This window comes from Schistocerca cancellata, chromosome 10, assembly GCF_023864275.1.
Source record: "Schistocerca cancellata isolate TAMUIC-IGC-003103 chromosome 10, iqSchCanc2.1, whole genome shotgun sequence".
In the NCBI taxonomy this organism is placed as follows: Eukaryota; Metazoa; Arthropoda; class Insecta; order Orthoptera; family Acrididae; genus Schistocerca; species Schistocerca cancellata.
This window is the reverse complement of record NC_064635.1, coordinates 104461726-104480480: the sequence shown is the minus strand read 5'-3', so window position 1 is coordinate 104480480 and position 18755 is coordinate 104461726. Positions and strand designations below refer to the sequence as shown.

Genomic DNA, 18755 nt, shown 5'->3' with positions numbered 1-18755 from the left:
CAAAGACTACAAAGTTCTGAGTACAGTCATCACCTAACGCCTTCTTCACAACTTTAAAAAGTGGAGATGAATTTTTCTTGTTAACTGTGACAGGTGATGGAATCTGGTTTGATCACTATGAACCCTAGATAAGCTGCCAGATTGGCACAATCTAGATTTCTCATTAAGATAGAAAGCAAGAACAGTGTAATTGGCTGGTTATGGCCAAACAATTGAATTCTGGTTGATTTTTTTTAACCTAAACAGATCATAGATCCTGTCTGCCACTTCCAGACACTTATGAAGCTCTGTCGTGCATTGCAAATAAGTGTCTTTGGAAGAAGATTTTTCTGCAGTGTGATAATGTGTTGACGCACTCTGGTTGCCACCGTGCAGAAAATTGGGACTTTTGGGTGGAAAAGTTTACCACATACTAGTTAAAGTCCCCAGTTGTCATCCTTCAACTACATCTTTTCAATTATGTGAAACGATAGTTGTGAGACCAACACTAAGAGATCCATTAAGAGGTACATGGATGTTTACTGGCAGCTGGAATGGACTTCTAGACCAACACTAGGAGATCAAAATGTTCAAATGTGTGTGAAATCTTATGGGACTTAACTGCTGAGGTCATCAGTCCCTAAGCTTACACACTACTTAACCTAAATTATCCTAAAGACAAACACACACCCCCATGCCTGAGGGAGGACTCGAATCTCCACCGGGATCAGCCGCAACTAAGAGATCCATTCAGTGGTACATTGATGTTTACTGGCAGCTGGAATGGATTTCTACCACAAGGGATTTTTCAGATTTGCAGATCTGTGAGGAAATTGTGTGCAAGAGAGAGAGAGAGAGAGAGAGAGAGAGAGAGAGAGAGAGAGAGACTATATTGAAAAGTAACAGGAAAGTCTTTAGACTAACATAATGTACTAGGGGTGTCTAAATAATAAAAATTAATATTCATAACAATGGGTTGCTCACAACTTTTGGGATGATCCTAGTACTGACATTACAACACAGCACATTGTGACAAAAATATTTATGGTTGCTTCATAGCTCCTCCTCACAGGTTTCAGGAGACATAAAAACATTCACTTGATTTATACATATTTATGGTGGGAATAGTATCTATTGAAGACAACAAGCATTCTGACAAACCTTTCATGCATTAGCCTGTGGTCTCCCATTCTCAGTTTGTCATACGACCAGGTAGTGACAAAGGGCACTCCGAGGTGCACAGCTGTGATTCCGTCCCACTCCTTTTCACGCGTGGTTTCAGACGCAAAACTAGTGATGGGGGGCATAAGCAGTGGATCTTCAGCAATACCTCCTTTCCGTTTTTTAGATGCCTGCAATATTAATCAGTACTCTGATACAAATGAATAATATAAAATTACTTTATGTTTCTAAGAAATAATTAAAATACTAGCTAGTTTTTAATTTCACTGCATATTCATTCATATAGTAAGACTGTAATATTCACATTTCTTTTTAAAACAATGTGTGTACACATTAAATTTAATTAACATTTATTGTTTAATTTAGGAAAGCATTTGTTTAATCTGCTTCTACTTTCACACAATTTAACTCACTAAAATTGGTGTTTACATCATTCTTTCTGAAAGTTCAAACCAGTTTGAAGCTTTGGCCAGTTAAAATTTTTAAAACAAATTTCCTTTATGTTTGTGAAACTATAAGGAGACAAAATGGCTGGTCAGTGATTAAATTCAGTGGGTGAAGTTCCAGTAGCATGTGACATAACGTGAAAAAATAATATTGAAGAATTTCACAAATTTAACAAAACTGACGTCGTAACGAAATAAATATTATCGCAGAAAATTCAAAAAGACTATGTAATCAACTAATATGATCTACAATTGTTATTGTTACTCTGTTCCTTAGAAAAAGGATCGTACACTTCCCTTTTGTTTCTTGGTGATGAAAGAAGCCATTTTGTGACGAGGCATGAAAACCTGTAAGTTTCATGTAATATTTAGACTAAATCTAATCAAATATTACTTAAAAGTGTCACTAATATTTTACCGCAACAGATCCTATATTCATGAAGTGAATGACTTTAATGATTTATACAAATTTTATAGGGGAACATTGGTGCGGATGTCAACGCTATTGTTCTAAATGATAACGGCCCAAAGTCATAATAAATATTTTAATATTTGCTAATTTTTTACAAATAATTATAAATGTAGGAGATTTCTCTTGATTACTGGTTCTTCCTCTGAAGTAATAAAAGTAATCAGTTTTCCAGTATTGAATCATATTTAAATAAAGTGACTTCAGTAAATTTTTTTGATCCCCACTTAACGGAAGTTGCGAGAATCTCCTCAGCATTGCATTTTCACAAAAGTAAATCAAATAATTAATTGAGCAGTGATATATCTGCAAATTGTGTGTTGGTGGTGTCTTTTAATATAAAAACAATGTGACGGGCAAACTAACTACGAGAAGTACCACAACTGAGTCACTGACGTAAATAATTTTCCAGTTGTGAAGTAGGCAGAATAATATTAACTCCTACTTCACGTAACAAATAAAAACCAAAATACATCATGTAAAAAGAACCACTACAAGCACTGGCAAGACAAACTCAACAGCAATTAAAAAAACTATTCCTCACTTTTGGTACTGTTAGATTCTTCCTCAGTGAGAGAAGAGGGGAAGGTTAGGAAGGAAGGGCACGGCACTTGATCCCCAGGATGAAAGGATATAGTGGGAATGAGGGGAGACAAAAATGAAGGTGGGGGAAGAGGGGGAGGGGGAGGAGGAGAGGGGGGAGGGTAGAGGGAGGGGGGGAGAGAGAAAGGAGAGGGGGGAGGGAGGGTAGAGAGAGAGAGAGAGAGAGAGAGAGAGAGAGAGAGAGAGAGAGAGAGAGAGAGTAGAATTCAAGGAGTGTACATTCATAACCACTGCACCAGCTTCAGTATGGAGACTGTAGAAGGACAGAGTGATAAGGAAAAATGTATTGAGCAGAAAAGAGAGGGAAGGGGATGAGGGTGGGAGGGGGGGGGGAGGGGGCTATAGATGGAAAAATGGATAAGAAAGAAGAAAATTCATAGATAGCTGAGTAAGTACCAAAATGTTGTCAAAGAAAGTAGAGGCTAATTTGTAGAACAATATTAAGTTGTGCAACTCATTTTGTGAAAAGAGTTTTGTGTATGACTGTGGATACAGCAACACCAGGATACAATTTAGTTTTACAGTTTGGTGACTGCCACACTAGTGTCTGAAATGAAAGTCTTGGCAGCTCCACAAGTTACGGTAGATTTAATGCTGGTCTGCATAACATCACTCTGTAAGAAAAGAAATAAGAGACGTGTTCAGATTTGTGAATGGATAAAGAAAAGATGTCAGTCCATTGCTCAGTGACCATGCTGATGAAATCGTGGAAGTGCTGAAAGTTAGTTCAGTTGCCTCAGAATGTTGCCAGAACAGTTCACATTTCTTCTAAATACATTTACTAATGGAATAAGGAAGAAAGATACTTCAATGCATGAAGCATTGTTACCGCAACAATCTTAAAATCACATTTCATGTCTTGGCAAGTGGGTATTCATATTTGTCTTTACAGTACCTATATTGTGCTCCAAAATTAACAATTGCCAAATGTACTCCAAATGTCAACCAATCCACAATCAGGTCACATAGGATGGTCTCACATGCAGCAACACATCGCTGCTTGTTTTGTAGTCTGCATCACTGAAATCCCACAATTACCTACGCATATATCAAATGAGTGAACAATCACCTCTGCTCCCCACTTCATTTTTCAGTTTGTCTACGGTTTACTGACAAACTGTAGAGTAATATATCTCTCTGTGTTGCACAAGCATTTTTCAAAACAATGAATGATGATTGCCAATATAAAAAGTTTATTTTGGCAATGTATTAAATAATCTGCTGTTTGAATGTATGTTTTGTTTATGCACACATATTACAAGATGGAAGGGTGCAGTGTATCTGTAAGCCAGGACAATGATAAACATCGTACCACATTCGCAATACCTGAAGGTTGGGTGGTTTACTTCGTGTTGTCAATTCCTGCCTTCAAGATATGGGGCCTGCCATAGAAGAACATTCATCATGACAATACCAGTGACATCTTGGAGACAAGAGAAAACTTGTTACATAGATAAATTCAATTGAGCTCTGTTAATGAAGACAGTACATTTTTGGACTTTGTCCTTACGAATATTTTTGTGACGTTCCACATAATGCAACAAATTTGTAGCACACAGTTATTGTAAACAAGAGTGCAATATGAGTCCTTGTTAGTGAGAAGTCTCGCATTAATTTTGAGAGGTTGATTTTTGATTTGCACTCTTAATTTCCAGCAGTAAGTGCAGCACTTCAAGAAAGAAGTTCAATCAGGAGGGTTGGTGAGGGTGCTCAAGTAATAAGATGAGCAAGATTAAGTAACAGGAAGTCTTGGCTCTCGATCAGACTTTACTTCACCACCTGATATCACAGGAAGGAAGCAGCAGACCACTGTAACACATAAGCTCAAAACACATACAACTAGTGTTGCCAAAGTTGGAACAAGTGACAAGTGACAACTGTTCACTTTCACCAATGAGTTCCACAAACGTGCACTGCACATGCACAGTGGCTATCAGCACAGTTGCGTGCAACCTAGTGTTGTTGTGTAAATTAGGCTTAATGTGAATGACTGGGAGGGCCAAGGCGGAAGAGGGGGAGGAAGGTGTTCAAAGAAGTTAAATCCAGGAGAGCAGCAACATGCAATAAAAGACTGGATTGAGCGAGTTCTTACCACCTGAATTCAGGGAAAATAGTGCTGGGTGGTAGTATTCAAATGGTTACAAAGTGGGAATGCTGCATTACATCAGCACAATTTCTTCCTCAACCAGGCCCAATAAATAACCATTTTTTTCTGCTGCAAATACTGAAAATCTGAATAGGTTCATGGGCCACTACCAGACATCAGTTCCCACCTGTGACACAATGATGTTATGGAGTTTAACACCATACAGGGTCAAACATATGGAGAACAAAACACCGGTAATATTTGTTTTGCATCAATATTAGTTTTTGGAATGCAGTTGTGATGACAGACTCATCTGTAGCATAGGTCAGGATCTTTGTATGATTGGAAGGAGAAAGTTTGGTTAAGAGTTGGCAAAGATAATGTATGTGATCTCATGAGAATAGCTGTAATTATTGCTATGGAGTACATGTTTCGTGCAGCAGATTTTGATGAGTGGTTCATGATGACATCACGGGTCACAACACACACGTGGTATAGGCAGGTTGACTGTTTCCTGAAAGGGATACTGCTCTAACTGTGAACGCATCTCCAAGTTTGCTAAATACCATCCAGTCTGTAGTAACCAAAACCAACCGCGGAACGCCTTGGCTGCGGATCAGAGCTGCCAGGTGGGGAAGCTGCCGGTGGTGGAGCATGCACCACCGGGCAAACACAAGGACGAGTCGGACGACAGACCAACGACAACCAACAACAACCGACAACAACCGACTATGAGCGACACAACGAGGAAGAGATAAACAACAGAGGCTTGTAGAAACCACAACACCAAACACCAACAGTAAATTCACTCAGAACCAGATCCAGGCAAATATCAACAACAAGCAATGACCAGAGCGCAGTACCGCCAAGATAGAGACGCAATCCAGAGCGAGTACCAGACTGACTGGACTAGGGCAGAGCGGATCCCTATATACGAAACAGGAGGGAGCAGCTATTGGCCGCGGTCTGCACGTGGTGTGGCGGTAGCGCCCTCGCTGTGCGAGAGCCGCATTGCAGAAGAACCGCCGTGGACGCGGAGCCCTCTATGGGCTGGCTACGTCCATTTGGTCTGGCACATGTTCGACTTCCGCGGCGGGAGGTACTAGACAGTCAATACTTAAAGTTGGTGATCACAAGAGGAACACATCTGAAGTTTCCTGCATTAGCCACAAGTACAACAATTAATCATCTCAAATACAGGTTTAGCCTGAAGCCAAACAGATCTAATATTGAGACAAATAGTAAACTATGATATTACAATAGTCTTTACTTAAAGTGGTAACTCAAAAGCTTTTACATACAAGCATAACTGACTTGCATAGACCACAAAAAGATTTTGAAAGATATTCAACACCAAATAAAAAAGAGTGTCCATTTCATTACTAGGCATTTATTTTCGGAAATAAAAGTTGTCAATAACTGTCTTGTTAATGAAAAGAAGGCAATTAGTGATGCATATCAAATACACTGAGAGGCACAAAAAATGCAACACTTCAACTTCTTACAAAAACTGAAATTTATTTTAAGTTTATGACACTTTTATGACACTAATCCATTATCTTATGACAGAATATTGCGGTATGGTCCCATCTAAGGGTCCAACAATGAAAAAACAAAGACAATTATAAACAAATTTAACAAATTAAGCCAGAGTTGCACACTTTGAGGAAATTTTGAGTAAGCTCATAAATATAATGCACATCTGTTTTGACATTATACACTTCCCACTTCACTTCACAGACCTTATAGACAATCTGGGAAACCTCTGTTCGCATTTTCAAAAACGTGTCCTGCCACCTCTTGCACCAATGACGGCATTCAACCTTTCAGGTATGCTCCTCATTAATGCGGTAATGTCCTGTTGATGAATCATAACCCATTCTTCTAGAAGGGCATTCCGTATGTCCTGTAGGGTCTCTAGATAAGGCTGACAGGCTTTTCTCCCCAGCTGGTCCCAAACAAGCTCAACACGGCTCGAGCACGCCAACCCATAGCACAAATCCCTGTTTCATCCAAGAACTCTTGCTCAATTCTCGCAACATGTGGTGTGCAGCGTCACGCATTAGCATAAAATCATAACCAATAATGGAGGGAAAGGCAGTCTTCTTCAAATGGTTTTCTCATGAACATTGACCCCTCGAACCAGGTAGAGTTGATTTCGTGCTTTAACAGCGGTGTTGTGAGGGTTGTGGAGAACTTGACATTGTAAGAAGTGGTCGTCTTTCTCCAATGTTTCTCTTCTCGGGACTGTTCCTGGTTTCCTTGCAAAGCTTCCAAACTTCCCTCTACCTTTGTATGGTTCAAGAAATCATGGAAGGTGCAGTCCTCAACACTTCTCCAATGTAATGCACGGTGCGGCCATTTTCCACCAAAACAACAGCTTTTGTAACATGTTCATAGCTATACAGCATAATTATTTCAGAAAGCTGATTACAACAATCACAGAAAGAGCCTACAAACACATGTGAATGAAAGGAGAACAATTCAGGGTACAACAATAAGCACTACAAGAGTGAGAAAATATTATTCGCTCACATTCAGTGATGAGTTTTCCATGTTGTGCAGGAAACAACAATTGAGGCTAGTGTAACAAACAATCAACACCTCTTTATTGGCTCGCAAAGCAATGCTAATAACATACTCCGTCTCAGAAAATTGGTTGAAGTGCTTCACTTTGATTAAATAGATAATTACAGAATGATTACACATCATTTATTGAGTGTTGCATTTTTTTGTGCCAGTCAGTGTACACACAATTTTTCATCATTGTAAATCTCTCATTTTATAAAATATTAATGTACAGATTCAAGGTATTCCTTAAAGCGAAACAAGGCACATGAAGTAGATGACATTACCTCAGAATTATCTTAGAAAGACTGAGCCATCACAAAACTATTGCACCTAGTATGCAAGATATAAGAGACAATAAACAGCCTCAGCAAAATCCCAGCAGTAATTTGTTCCCATTCAGAAGCTTAATCATGAGAGTTGTCAGAGTTATCTTTATGAGGCAGCCAAATGAAAACTGAACACATGTGACAGTGGCACCAGGGAATGGTTCCATCCAAAAGTAATCACCACATGCATTAAGATATTTATCCCACAGGGAGATGAGTTTCGTAGAACACAGCTCGCCATTGATAGATCCACAACTGCACCCTCTCTTACACTTCCTCATCCAACTCAACCTAACATCCATGCACATCTTTCCTTCGGTCACCAAAGGCGTGAAAACCACATGGTGAAGGATCCAGGCTGCAGTGTTTTCCAACAAAATTGTTGGAGTGCAGCCTTTATCTGATTCGCAGTATGGGGGCACGCATTATTGTGCAACAAATGAATTCCATCTGACAGCATTTCAACAGCCCAAGGGCTGATGGAAAAGCCAACAGTGGAAATCTCTCCCACCAAAGAAATCCAAATCTGTTCACGCAAGTTCTGGTAAGGTCATGATGACATCCTCTTTTGACTGCATGGTCCCTCTGCTAATGAGTTCCTCAAGAGTGGGAACACAATCAATGCTCAGCGCTACAAAGACACTTTGCAGAAACTGTGCTGCGCCATAAAGTCAGAACACCCAGGAATGCAATTTGATAGTGATACACTGCAACATCCTCCACACAGACCGACTCTTTCGCCATCTGATTTTCACGTCTTTGGTGACCTGAAGGAAGACACCCGTGGACATCAGTTTCAGTCGGACAAGGGATTGCAAGAGGGGATGAGGTTGTGGACCTGACAGCAGCCAACCGCATTCTACAAAACAGGACCTGATTGTTGTCTCCTAGAGGGACAAATGTCTTAATGCATGTGGTGATTACTTTTGAATGGAATCATTCCATCAGCCCATTGTGGCGGGTATTTGGTTTTCTTTTGACTGCTGCTCTTAGTATCACCCATTCCTTCACATCAGATAAGTATGAAGTGAACCACTTACTTACTATACCTTGGAAGTCATTGAGCTGCTTCAAAACTAAGTTGAATTTCCAAAGTCAAATGTTTTGTTGCACAAGAATACTGAAGATTAGATGGGTACATCACATTACTAATGAGCAGTTACCAAACTGAATCGGGGAGGGAGGGAATTTATGGCATAATTTGACTAAACAAGGGATCGGTGATACATCTTAAGACATAAAGGAGTTCAGTATTCAGACTGATGACCGAGAGAACAAATCTCAAATATAAGCGAACATTCACCTTACGATTATACGATGCCCGTCCGAGACTCTTGTTAAATGTCTCATTGATTGTAGAAAATATTCGTAGTGTCGAATCGCTTCCTGCTGTGACCAAGTTACGTGAGTCAACAGTTCCGTGGAAACGAACACAGTTTGGAGTCCCCGAATGACCCTCACGCATCCGCAGCAATCTTGGAGGCTCTCCAGAATCACCATCAGACATCAGCCACACCTGTGAAATGAAAAAAAAAAATGGAAAATTTGCAGATGAAAGTACTGTGTTAGACAAATATGTACATTCCCACAATGGCTCTCAATTAAAGTTACTTGAATGGAAGTAGAGGAAAGCAAAAATGACAAAGTCATTATACTTTTGGGCCACTCAAAATGATGAAATATCATATGATGCTCTGTATCAACTGTGTGAAGTGAATGGCCTCTGATGAGTTCACAGCACAATCAGCTGTATGTACCATGACTCGAGGAAGGGGATGTATCCAAAAAGTAAAATGAATTTTGTGTATTGTATTACAAAGTGCACCCAGAAAGTAAGTTCCAATGACTGATAAAGAAAACGAAAACATCACTAAGAAATATTTTTTGGAATATTTACATAGATTCACTGGCTACTTCTCAACATAGTCACCACCATTGTTGCAGCATTTATTGTAATGATGCATCATCAATTGTATGCTCACGTCACAGGAATCCGTCACCAATGTCTGGAGCCACGAAGTCACTTCAGTCTGCTTCTTAGCATCATTGGGGAAACATTTTCCTACCAGAAAGAGATGAAAGTCACTTGGGGGCGAGGAGCAAGGTACCCGTAGAAATACGGACGGAGTTCCTGACACATAGCAATGGCTACCTGGTAAAGCTTAATTGCTAAGCTTATGACTCGAACCAAACTACTGTAGCTGTATCTTCATCCATTTGATCAAAATTGTGTCTCATGTTACAATGGACCAACTTTGTTTCGATATGGAGGTGCAGTCCAAAACTTTTCTTTCCCCTTGAATTACGAATCTCAAATTTCAGGTGCAGCTTAGATTTGGGAAATATTTTTTTCCTTCATTTCAAGTCACATTTTTCCGGTGCAGCTTAGATTCGAGTAAATACGGTAGTTAGAAATGAGTAGCAGCACAGCACAGTCATCAGATTTGCAATTACACAACATTGTCAACAGATAAAGTAGGTGTGTGTGTGTGTGTGTGTGTGTGTGTGTGTGTGTGTGTGTGTGTGTGTGAGAGAGAGAGAGAGAGAGAGAGAGAGAGAGAGAGAGAGAATGCATGTGTTTGTAGTTGGGATTGGGCACGCGCACGCGTGCGTGCATGTGCGTTGGTGTCAGCAAACACAGTGGTGTGCACTTACGGCAGAGACTCCTTGGGGTGATGAGAAATACCAAGGTGCAGTTAAGTAACAGTATACCACATGATGTTTCGACCAACTCTGCTGCAACTGTTTGTATTGTGTGCTTTGGTGCGGGCGTAGAGCATTTGGTGTTGATTTTCATATCAAATTATATATGCTGAAGGTAGGGCAGTCTAGAATTGACGACGGGTGGCATAAAAAGACGCAACAAGTATTACATTAAGAAGTGTCAGCGATAGTTTTTCGAGCCTACAAATTTTTCCGGTGAGTGTCAGAAGCAGAAACATTGACACAATGTGTCACTCACTGTGCACTGATAGTTACCACTGCAGGTGATACCTGGAGCATTTGGCTTGAAATAGAGCCAGAGGGTACCCTGGCAATGTTGCGAAATGTCTCCACCTCTCTCTGTACAGAATACATCACACAGCCACCTTCTGACTTGCACAACATCATAGTCAACTGATCAGCCACCCATTACAGACTCTTTCCATTTTACAGGCACCCACAGTGAGTTCTCACACACCCGTGAACTCGCGGGCTGTGGTCGGCCGCAGCCTCACCTTGAGCGAGTTGTCCACAGAGTTTGTGACGAGCACGGGCTCCCCCGGCAGGCAGCTCATGCCGACCACCGCGCCCGCGTGCCCGCCCGTCAGCTGACCGCAGGCACGTCGCTTGTCCAGGTCCCACAGCACCACGTGGCCCGAGGGCGCCGCACTCAGCATCAGTGGCCGCGCCGCCGGGCTCGAGTCGGTGCGGAAGGCCACTGCCGTGACGGGGCCCCAGTCCTTTGTGCAGAGGGAAAAAAAAAAAAAAAAAAAAAATTTGTCACTGTAGCGAGACAAATCTCTCTGGGCACTTTTCTCAAAATTTAATACAATAAATTAATTTCCATCCTTGTTTACGTATTTCTGTGTTAAATTTGAGAAATCTGTATTACTCAAGAAAGGAAAACTTAGACTAAACATTTGTAGGAACTACCTTCTCCCCTTCACTCCAAGTATAACTTTCTGGCACTCAAACTTTAAACATTCAACAAATGCCTAGGATTTTAATAATAATAACAGTACAATATACATTCTCCACTCACATTAATGCGACCATCCATAAAAAGCCTCTACAATGACCTTTGGCAGCGTGAAAGCCACGAGGCATGCAGGAAGAGATTCAGTGAGATTCTGGAGGCTATTAACAGGGACATAGAGCCATCCCAACTCCAGTGCCGTGGCCAACTGCACTAGGTTTCTCGGTTGAGGATCCTCGGCACGAACAGCTCGATCGAGGTGGTCCCACAGATTCTTTCATTCTTGTTTCTTTTTTTTCCGCTAAGGGACCAAACTGCTTGGGTAATCGGTCCCTTGACTTACACACTACTTAAACTAACTTACGCTGAGAACAACACACCCACACCCATGCCCATGCTCGTGGGAGGACTCTATCCTCCAGCGGGAGGGGCCACACAGTTCATTACACGATGCCTCAAACAGCGCAGCCCCACAGACTCTTGACTGGGTTTAAATCCAGGTAGTTTGGTGGCCAGGGGAATAGGATTAACTCATCACAGTGTTCTTCAAACCACGCATGTGCAATGTGAGCTGTGTGACGTGTTGCATTGTCCAACTGGTAGATGCCATTGTGCCGATGAAAATCAAACTGCATGTATCGGTGGACATGGTCTCGAGGATAGATGCATACTCGCATTGATTCACTGTACCTTCCACAACGACAAGATTACGCAGGGAATGCCGTGAACACATTCCCCAGAACATTACACTCCCTACTCCAGTCTGGACTCTTCTAATGATTGTTGCAGGATGTTTGCTTTCGGGCATTTCACACCATACATACCTGTCCAATGGGTGACACTGTTGTTCTGCAAGATACAACAGATCAACACAAGTATGCACCCGTCCTGGGGACCACGTCCACCCCTAAGCGCAGTTTGTTTCTGCGCAGCACGATGGCATCTATCACCAGGCTAACGCAGTGTCACACAGCTCACAATGTATGTGTGTAGTTTGAAGAGCATCAGGATGAGTTTACCATACTGCCCTGGCCAACAAACTCACTGGATTTAAATCCAGTCAATTGGGGTGTTCGCAGCACGGATCCTCAACCTGGCCACCAAATTCCCTGATTTCAAACCCAACTGATTGGGCTCTTCGCAGCATGTATCCTCAACCGAAAAACCTAGTGCCACCGACCGTGGCATCGGATTCAGTATGACTCCGCATCACTGTTGGTGCCTTCCAGAACCTCGCTGACACTCCTCCTGCGTGCCTCACAATGGTTCGCACTGCTTAAGGTGGTTATTCAGGCTTTTGACAGGTGGTCACATTAATGTGACTGGACAGACAGTATATAATGTCACAATTTATGTAATAGGAAATGAAACTGTGGACTCATAATTAACAGTATTAGATTAGCTCTACAACTGCAACCAAATGTCTGCAGACTATGGCTACCTGAGTGTGTAAATAAGAACGCTGTTTCTTCTAGTTGGTTCCACAACCATTTAGGGAACTAAGTATTTTTCCCATTCTGTCTTGCTTCACACAACTTTTCGTGGTCTGCTGGTTCTTCCCGTAGACTTACTGTGTCAGATTATTTGTTGGCAGGAGATATGGTCACCTGATTTAAATGTTTTCTGTTACCGGTTGAGCTGCAAGCACATCCATGTAGTCTAGCTCATTGTCAAGTCACTGAAAAGTATCCAGTATTAAATATAGCTTCTAAATTTCTAGAATTCCCAACCATTTTTAGTGTAACCATCCACACTACTTTGTTTTACAAAAATTAGCTGAGAAACTTTGAAATTGTTCTATGTAAAAATATAAACATGTATAGTAAACGTAAAATGTTCCTTGGAGGAGGGGAGAAGGGTGGTTCATATCCCCTCCCCTTCCTCCTTTCTTGGATCCACACCTATCTCACAGCCCAACCATTACTACTTCTCTTTACAGCAGGTTTGGCCAAGGCATGCAAAACTCCACCATGTGCACAATGTGCTGCACCCATGTGGTCTTCGCTTTGCTCAGTCCTTACCAGAAATATTCGGTATAGTGTATCATTTCGTTTAGCAGTGCGGTGCAACACTTTTCAGTTGTCATTACTTTCTTCAGTTCGACAAAATTGTGGTGTCGACAATGTTTATCCCTAGCTATTTTTTGTGGTATACAGGAAGTTCACAGGTCCAGCAGCTGTTTGCGCAAAAACATGGATTCTGGCCATCAAACCTTTATAAACCAGTAGGAATGACAGAAGAGAAGGATGAGAATTCTCAATATCTATCTTGCAGTTGAATAATCAACCATTACTGCAAATTTACCATGGAACAACATTACAACACCATGCAGAAAGAATATAAAGATTTAGTTGATGGCGAAAGAACCAAAAATTACAATGATCGACAGACAATTTGTATGAGATTCATTGTTCTATGCATCTTGATGCACTTTGTGCTAAATTTGCAGCACGGACAATGGTATGGTGCATGTGATGAAACTGATAGTACAAATAGTGCATTTTCTGAAGTCACACGCATTATTATACTGTCAGCTGCAACAGGTTTCGATGCATTGACTGGAGCATGTGGAGACTTAACATATTTCTGCAAAATACAGTGCATCCGCAAACTTACGGTGTGTTGTGTACATAGTTCCGGGTACACAACTTTCCCACTAGAGCGTGCCCGCTAAGCACAACAGCACAGGTGCAGTGCTCGTCCATCTCCGCACTACAAAATGGTGCTGTCTTAGAGACGGATCAAACTCTGCTTCTGCCGATCCACATATTAATATGTAACGCAGCCAATGAGATTGCTGCTAACGTAGAACCTTTTCTCCTCACGGATCACACTCGTGCAGTGATACCTGAACGCGCGAGGTATTATAACGAGTGTACAGACCTCCGATTAGTCAGTCTGTACCAGTCTGCATTAGTCTGCACCAGTCTGTACCAGTCTACATTAGTCTATAGTCAAGTTTCAGTCTGCGCCTAATAAGATTATCATATTCCTGTACATAGCCATGAAGAGAAAGGTATAGACACTTTGTCAAGTATCAGAGATATGTGAGAATAACATTAACATACCAAGACCAAAGGAACGTCAGACTGTCAATTGTAAATAGCATCCATAATCAAGTTAAGTAAGGTTTATGATTTTTATTATTTTAATAAATGTGTGTGAAAATTAATCAAGTTCTGTTTAAATTTGGTCACCATCAATCTGCTACTCTAAGCGTGCAAGTGGCATTTCTATCGTCTGACCTAACGGCAGAAGATAAACATGCCACGATAAGACCACGAGACATATTGCTGATACTCGCCTACTTCGTTAGAGCAACAAGTCAAATAATCTGATGGTGTGTGTACCGAAGGTCTTACAGTACGCACACCACACGGTGCATTTACGAATGCTCATTGTGGCTAACAGAAACAAAATGGAAGGTTGAATCTTGCTTTACACAGGGCACTATCACAAAGAATTTCTGTAGTACGATGTTCACTGGTGTGCACACATAGATGATGACACAACACAATGAATCATGTGGCAACAGCAGGTCAGGGCATCTCAGAAAAGATGTGGACGGTACAAAGGAAAGTGCAGTGTGTTCTATGGCTTGCTAAATTCTAATTGGTGCGTGTACAATGAACAACCACCACATAGGAATAACATCAATTGGTGAGATAAGCAGTTAAAGGATGCCGGTAGTTTGTTGGACAAAACCCTATCTCATAGGTCTTCGGTAAGAGTGGGGCTGTAGAAGCCATACAGGATAGCTAACTGAGGAGTCCTCAACAACTGGCGTGCAATTGAGAATTAGGCCTAAAACAGACTACAGTTCATAAAGTTTTAAGGGAACACCTCCAATTTTTGGGTTACGAATTGCAGTTATTGAACACTATCAAACTGATTGATAGACCCAAACAATCCGAGTTTGTTAAAGATACGCTCATCGAGATTGACTGTGATAGACGATTTATGAAGGAGGTCGTGTTTAGTGACGAGGCAACATTCCACGTCTGTGGTCACGTCAACTGTTATAACGTCACAATAAGGGCTCCTGAAAATCCTCGTGCCTAAATAGAGTACAAACGCAGCACCCCTAAGGTGAATGTGTGACGTGCCCTGACACACAATTTAGTTAAAGCCTCATTTTTCTTTGTAGAATAGACTGTGACATCAAACAACTACCTCAATATGTTGCAACTGTATGTTGTATGCAGAGCCACAATTTCCAGAAGGTGTACTCTTCAACACAACTGCACTCCTCAACACTACACTGCGGCATCATGTACCGATAGCACCTCACAGCGTTTCAGGGTCAGTAACGGAAAGGCAAGTTTCCATTCGATGCCAATAGCAGTCACGCGGGATATGGCGGACCCACTGAGCCACACCTCCAGTGGCTCTCAACTATGGGCACCTTCTGGCCCAGCAATACAGAATGGCCAGCAGCAGCTGCTCAGCCAACTTGCACTCGGGGCCCCATCGGTACAATACCATTTGTCTGTGCTCGGTAAAGTGGGCCTCATCCTAGTTGCTATTGTACAAGCTGGATTCTAAGTCTTGCTGCACTATCTGTAACGAGTCTCCTTACGCTTGGAAAAATATAAGTTATACAAACCTTCTGTTCAATGTATTAACTTGTTCACTAATCGTTTCTGATTGCAGACAGCTTTCCTACGATGACAGTCGCCGAACCACTCTGTAGTCCACGAACTCGTACATAACACGTATCAATGATATTCTCAAGTTTTTGAATAAAACTTTCCCCAGTGGTGGATAGAATTGGGAGGTCTTAGGTCAAGACCACCAGAATTCCCAGACCTTACACCATTAGACTTTTGCTTTTGGGGTTACGTGAAGCAACGTGTGTACAGTAAACATATCAACCACATTAATCATCATTTAAAAGAGAATGAGAGACACATTCACACTGTTACAACAGGTGTGTGTGTGGGGGGGGACTAGAATATCATTTAGGTGTGTGCAGCACAACAAATGGAAGCCACATTAAATTGCACTGAACTGGCATGGATGCTTGGAGAGTTTCTCTTTCATTTTCATCATGTTTCACACTTCTATCTTGCTTCATCACTTTTCTGTGTTCAATTAAAACTGCACCATGACATTACAGATGCATTGTACGTAACGTAAGTCAAGGTGGATCAGTGAACATTTTTTTGATTTAAGACCCACTACTGCTGAATTTCTGAAGGAAAAAGGAAAGCAGGAACAAAAATTAAAACATCCAGAACAGACTGCAAACCTGGCATTCTAAGTAAACAGTACTACACTGCAAGGGGAAACAACTTATTTCTGATTTGATGGGGATCTATTTAAAGTGAAAATTGTGTTGCGGAAGAGACAAATTCACTATCTATTTTCCTATGCTCACTGACACTAAAGAAAATGAGTATTTTGAAGAATTTATTCTGGCGTTGAAAGAATTACAAGGATATTTTTCTAAAAATTCCAAGGACACTGCCAATAACACATCTGTTTCGAGGTGTTATCAAGACAATTTGCCATTTCAGTTGAAAGTGTCCCTGTGCATGTGGAGAAGGAACTCATTGGTATGTAATGTAATTCCCATTTAAAAGTTTTTTTTATAATAAAACTGGTCATGTCCTCGGGAAAAGTTTCCACATCTCCATAATGAGGCTGAAAAACATTTTTAGATCAACACATATGTGTGAAAGGCTTTTTTCAATTATGAAACTAAATACAGAATGATTACATGGCAAACCGAGTGTGAAAATTGTTTTAACTCTCAAGCCACTGGAAGGTTCTTACTAATGCCACTTCCAACTTACGTTAATGGGAGAGATTTCAGATGCTTTTGAAATCACATCAACAGCCAGGGAAGGATAGGGACTTCCTCCTCTACTTATCAATTATGTACTTGAGAAAGTGATTCGCAACTGGCCAAAAAGAATGGGTGACAAAGGTTTTGAAAATGGACTCAGGCTTGAATGTAGAAACACTAATTGGACATGAAAAATGAAAATTCCCGAATTTTTCTTGGTTAAAAATATGCTTTTTCCTGTATGAAAATGCTGTTTTCCTTGTTAAGTGACAATATACTTTTGTGGAGCTGTAAAACTTATCACTCCTTTGAACGGTAAAGATTTCATACACCAACGTAGAACTTTGCCACACTGCAGGAAACGAAACCTAGCAAAAAACAACACATTTTGAAAAAATCTTTAATGCATGGCAATATGTACAAATATATTTTCATATTATGGAAGTACAAATATGAATTCCACGAAATACAGCATGGTAGATTCTGAAGCAGAAAAATCGAAACTGTGATACACTTTTGTCAGCCAATCACAGGTCTGGTCAAGCAATTTTGCCAGTAAATGACAGCAGACATTCAGAGCATAGGACACGTGATGTAGTCAGCCAACAGCAACATCACTGTTGAGTAGGGCAACCCCACAAATAGGAAAAATTAACGGTTTAAAATAGTATACATGCAGTGTAGCTACAAGAAAAGCTAAGCTTCCACGTATAATATTTCTTTTTTTTTTTCAGTGTGTGTTACCCTTTAAGATATATCAAACATAAATTTTAAAGAATAGTATAAATGGCTGGTGTTCTGAGCCTGAATTTTTTTAAAGAGGCTGGTCCTCAAAGTGCGAAGTTTTGAACTAGAGTCAAACACTCCACGATTGAAAAAGTTCATCACACATTCTCACACATAACAAATTAACAGGGCATAAAACAAAGTTTACTTTGAAAATAATATTTCTCAAACCACCATTCACAATATTTACCCACAATTTGTTAGAAATACAAACAGTTGTTACGTCAAGCTTGTCGAAAGCAGTTTGTTGTTACAAAGTATTGCAGTATCCATCCTAGAGCCATTGACACATTTTGCTGTCGGCAGACACTCGTGTGTGCATTGTGTTTTCTTTTTGTAAACAGCTTATTTCCTTTACAACTAAAGCTTTCTTTTGGTGTTATTATCTTGTTTATGTTTTGTCGCTGCAGTATTATTCTGCAGTAGTGGACCAAAGTAAAATTCTTTGTTAAAGTTTCAGTTCTGACCTACAAAAATTTATCTGAAAACTAAAACAATGACAAATTTCTGGTATTCTAAAAAATTCTCAGGTTTTTCCTGGCTGAAAAAAATCCTGCATTTTCCCAGATTTCTGTGTTGTAAATCCTGGAGTTGACTATCTAGCCCACGCTGTTTTAACTCATGAGCTCTGTGTTGCACTCCCTGCTCTACAGAGCATTGTCACTCATGAAGAATCACACTGGACAGCAGGTGGTAAAGTGAGTCTTTTAATCTGCCTCCCTAGTCTTACACGACTGCAAACCTCACATTCTTAGCTGCTACTATGTAGCAATGTGCTACCTAGGGCAAATAGGAAGTTATGGAAATAAGAAACAACTATTTTAAAAGAAAGTGAAT

At 40.8% G+C, this 18755-nt stretch overlaps 1 protein-coding gene across 1 annotated transcript in view; it reads right to left on the bottom strand.

The window, feature by feature from the left end:
• Positions 1 to 18755, bottom strand: part of LOC126106499 (WD repeat-containing protein 36) — a 106135-nt gene that overhangs the window by 45343 nt on the left and 42037 nt on the right. The window contains exons 5-7 of the mRNA XM_049912818.1: positions 10881 to 11105; positions 8966 to 9178; positions 1141 to 1331 (exon numbers count right to left, since the gene is read on the bottom strand). Coding sequence (XP_049768775.1) covers positions 1141 to 1331; positions 8966 to 9178; positions 10881 to 11105 — 629 coding nt within the window. The remainder of the gene's footprint in view (positions 1 to 1140; positions 1332 to 8965; positions 9179 to 10880; positions 11106 to 18755) is intronic.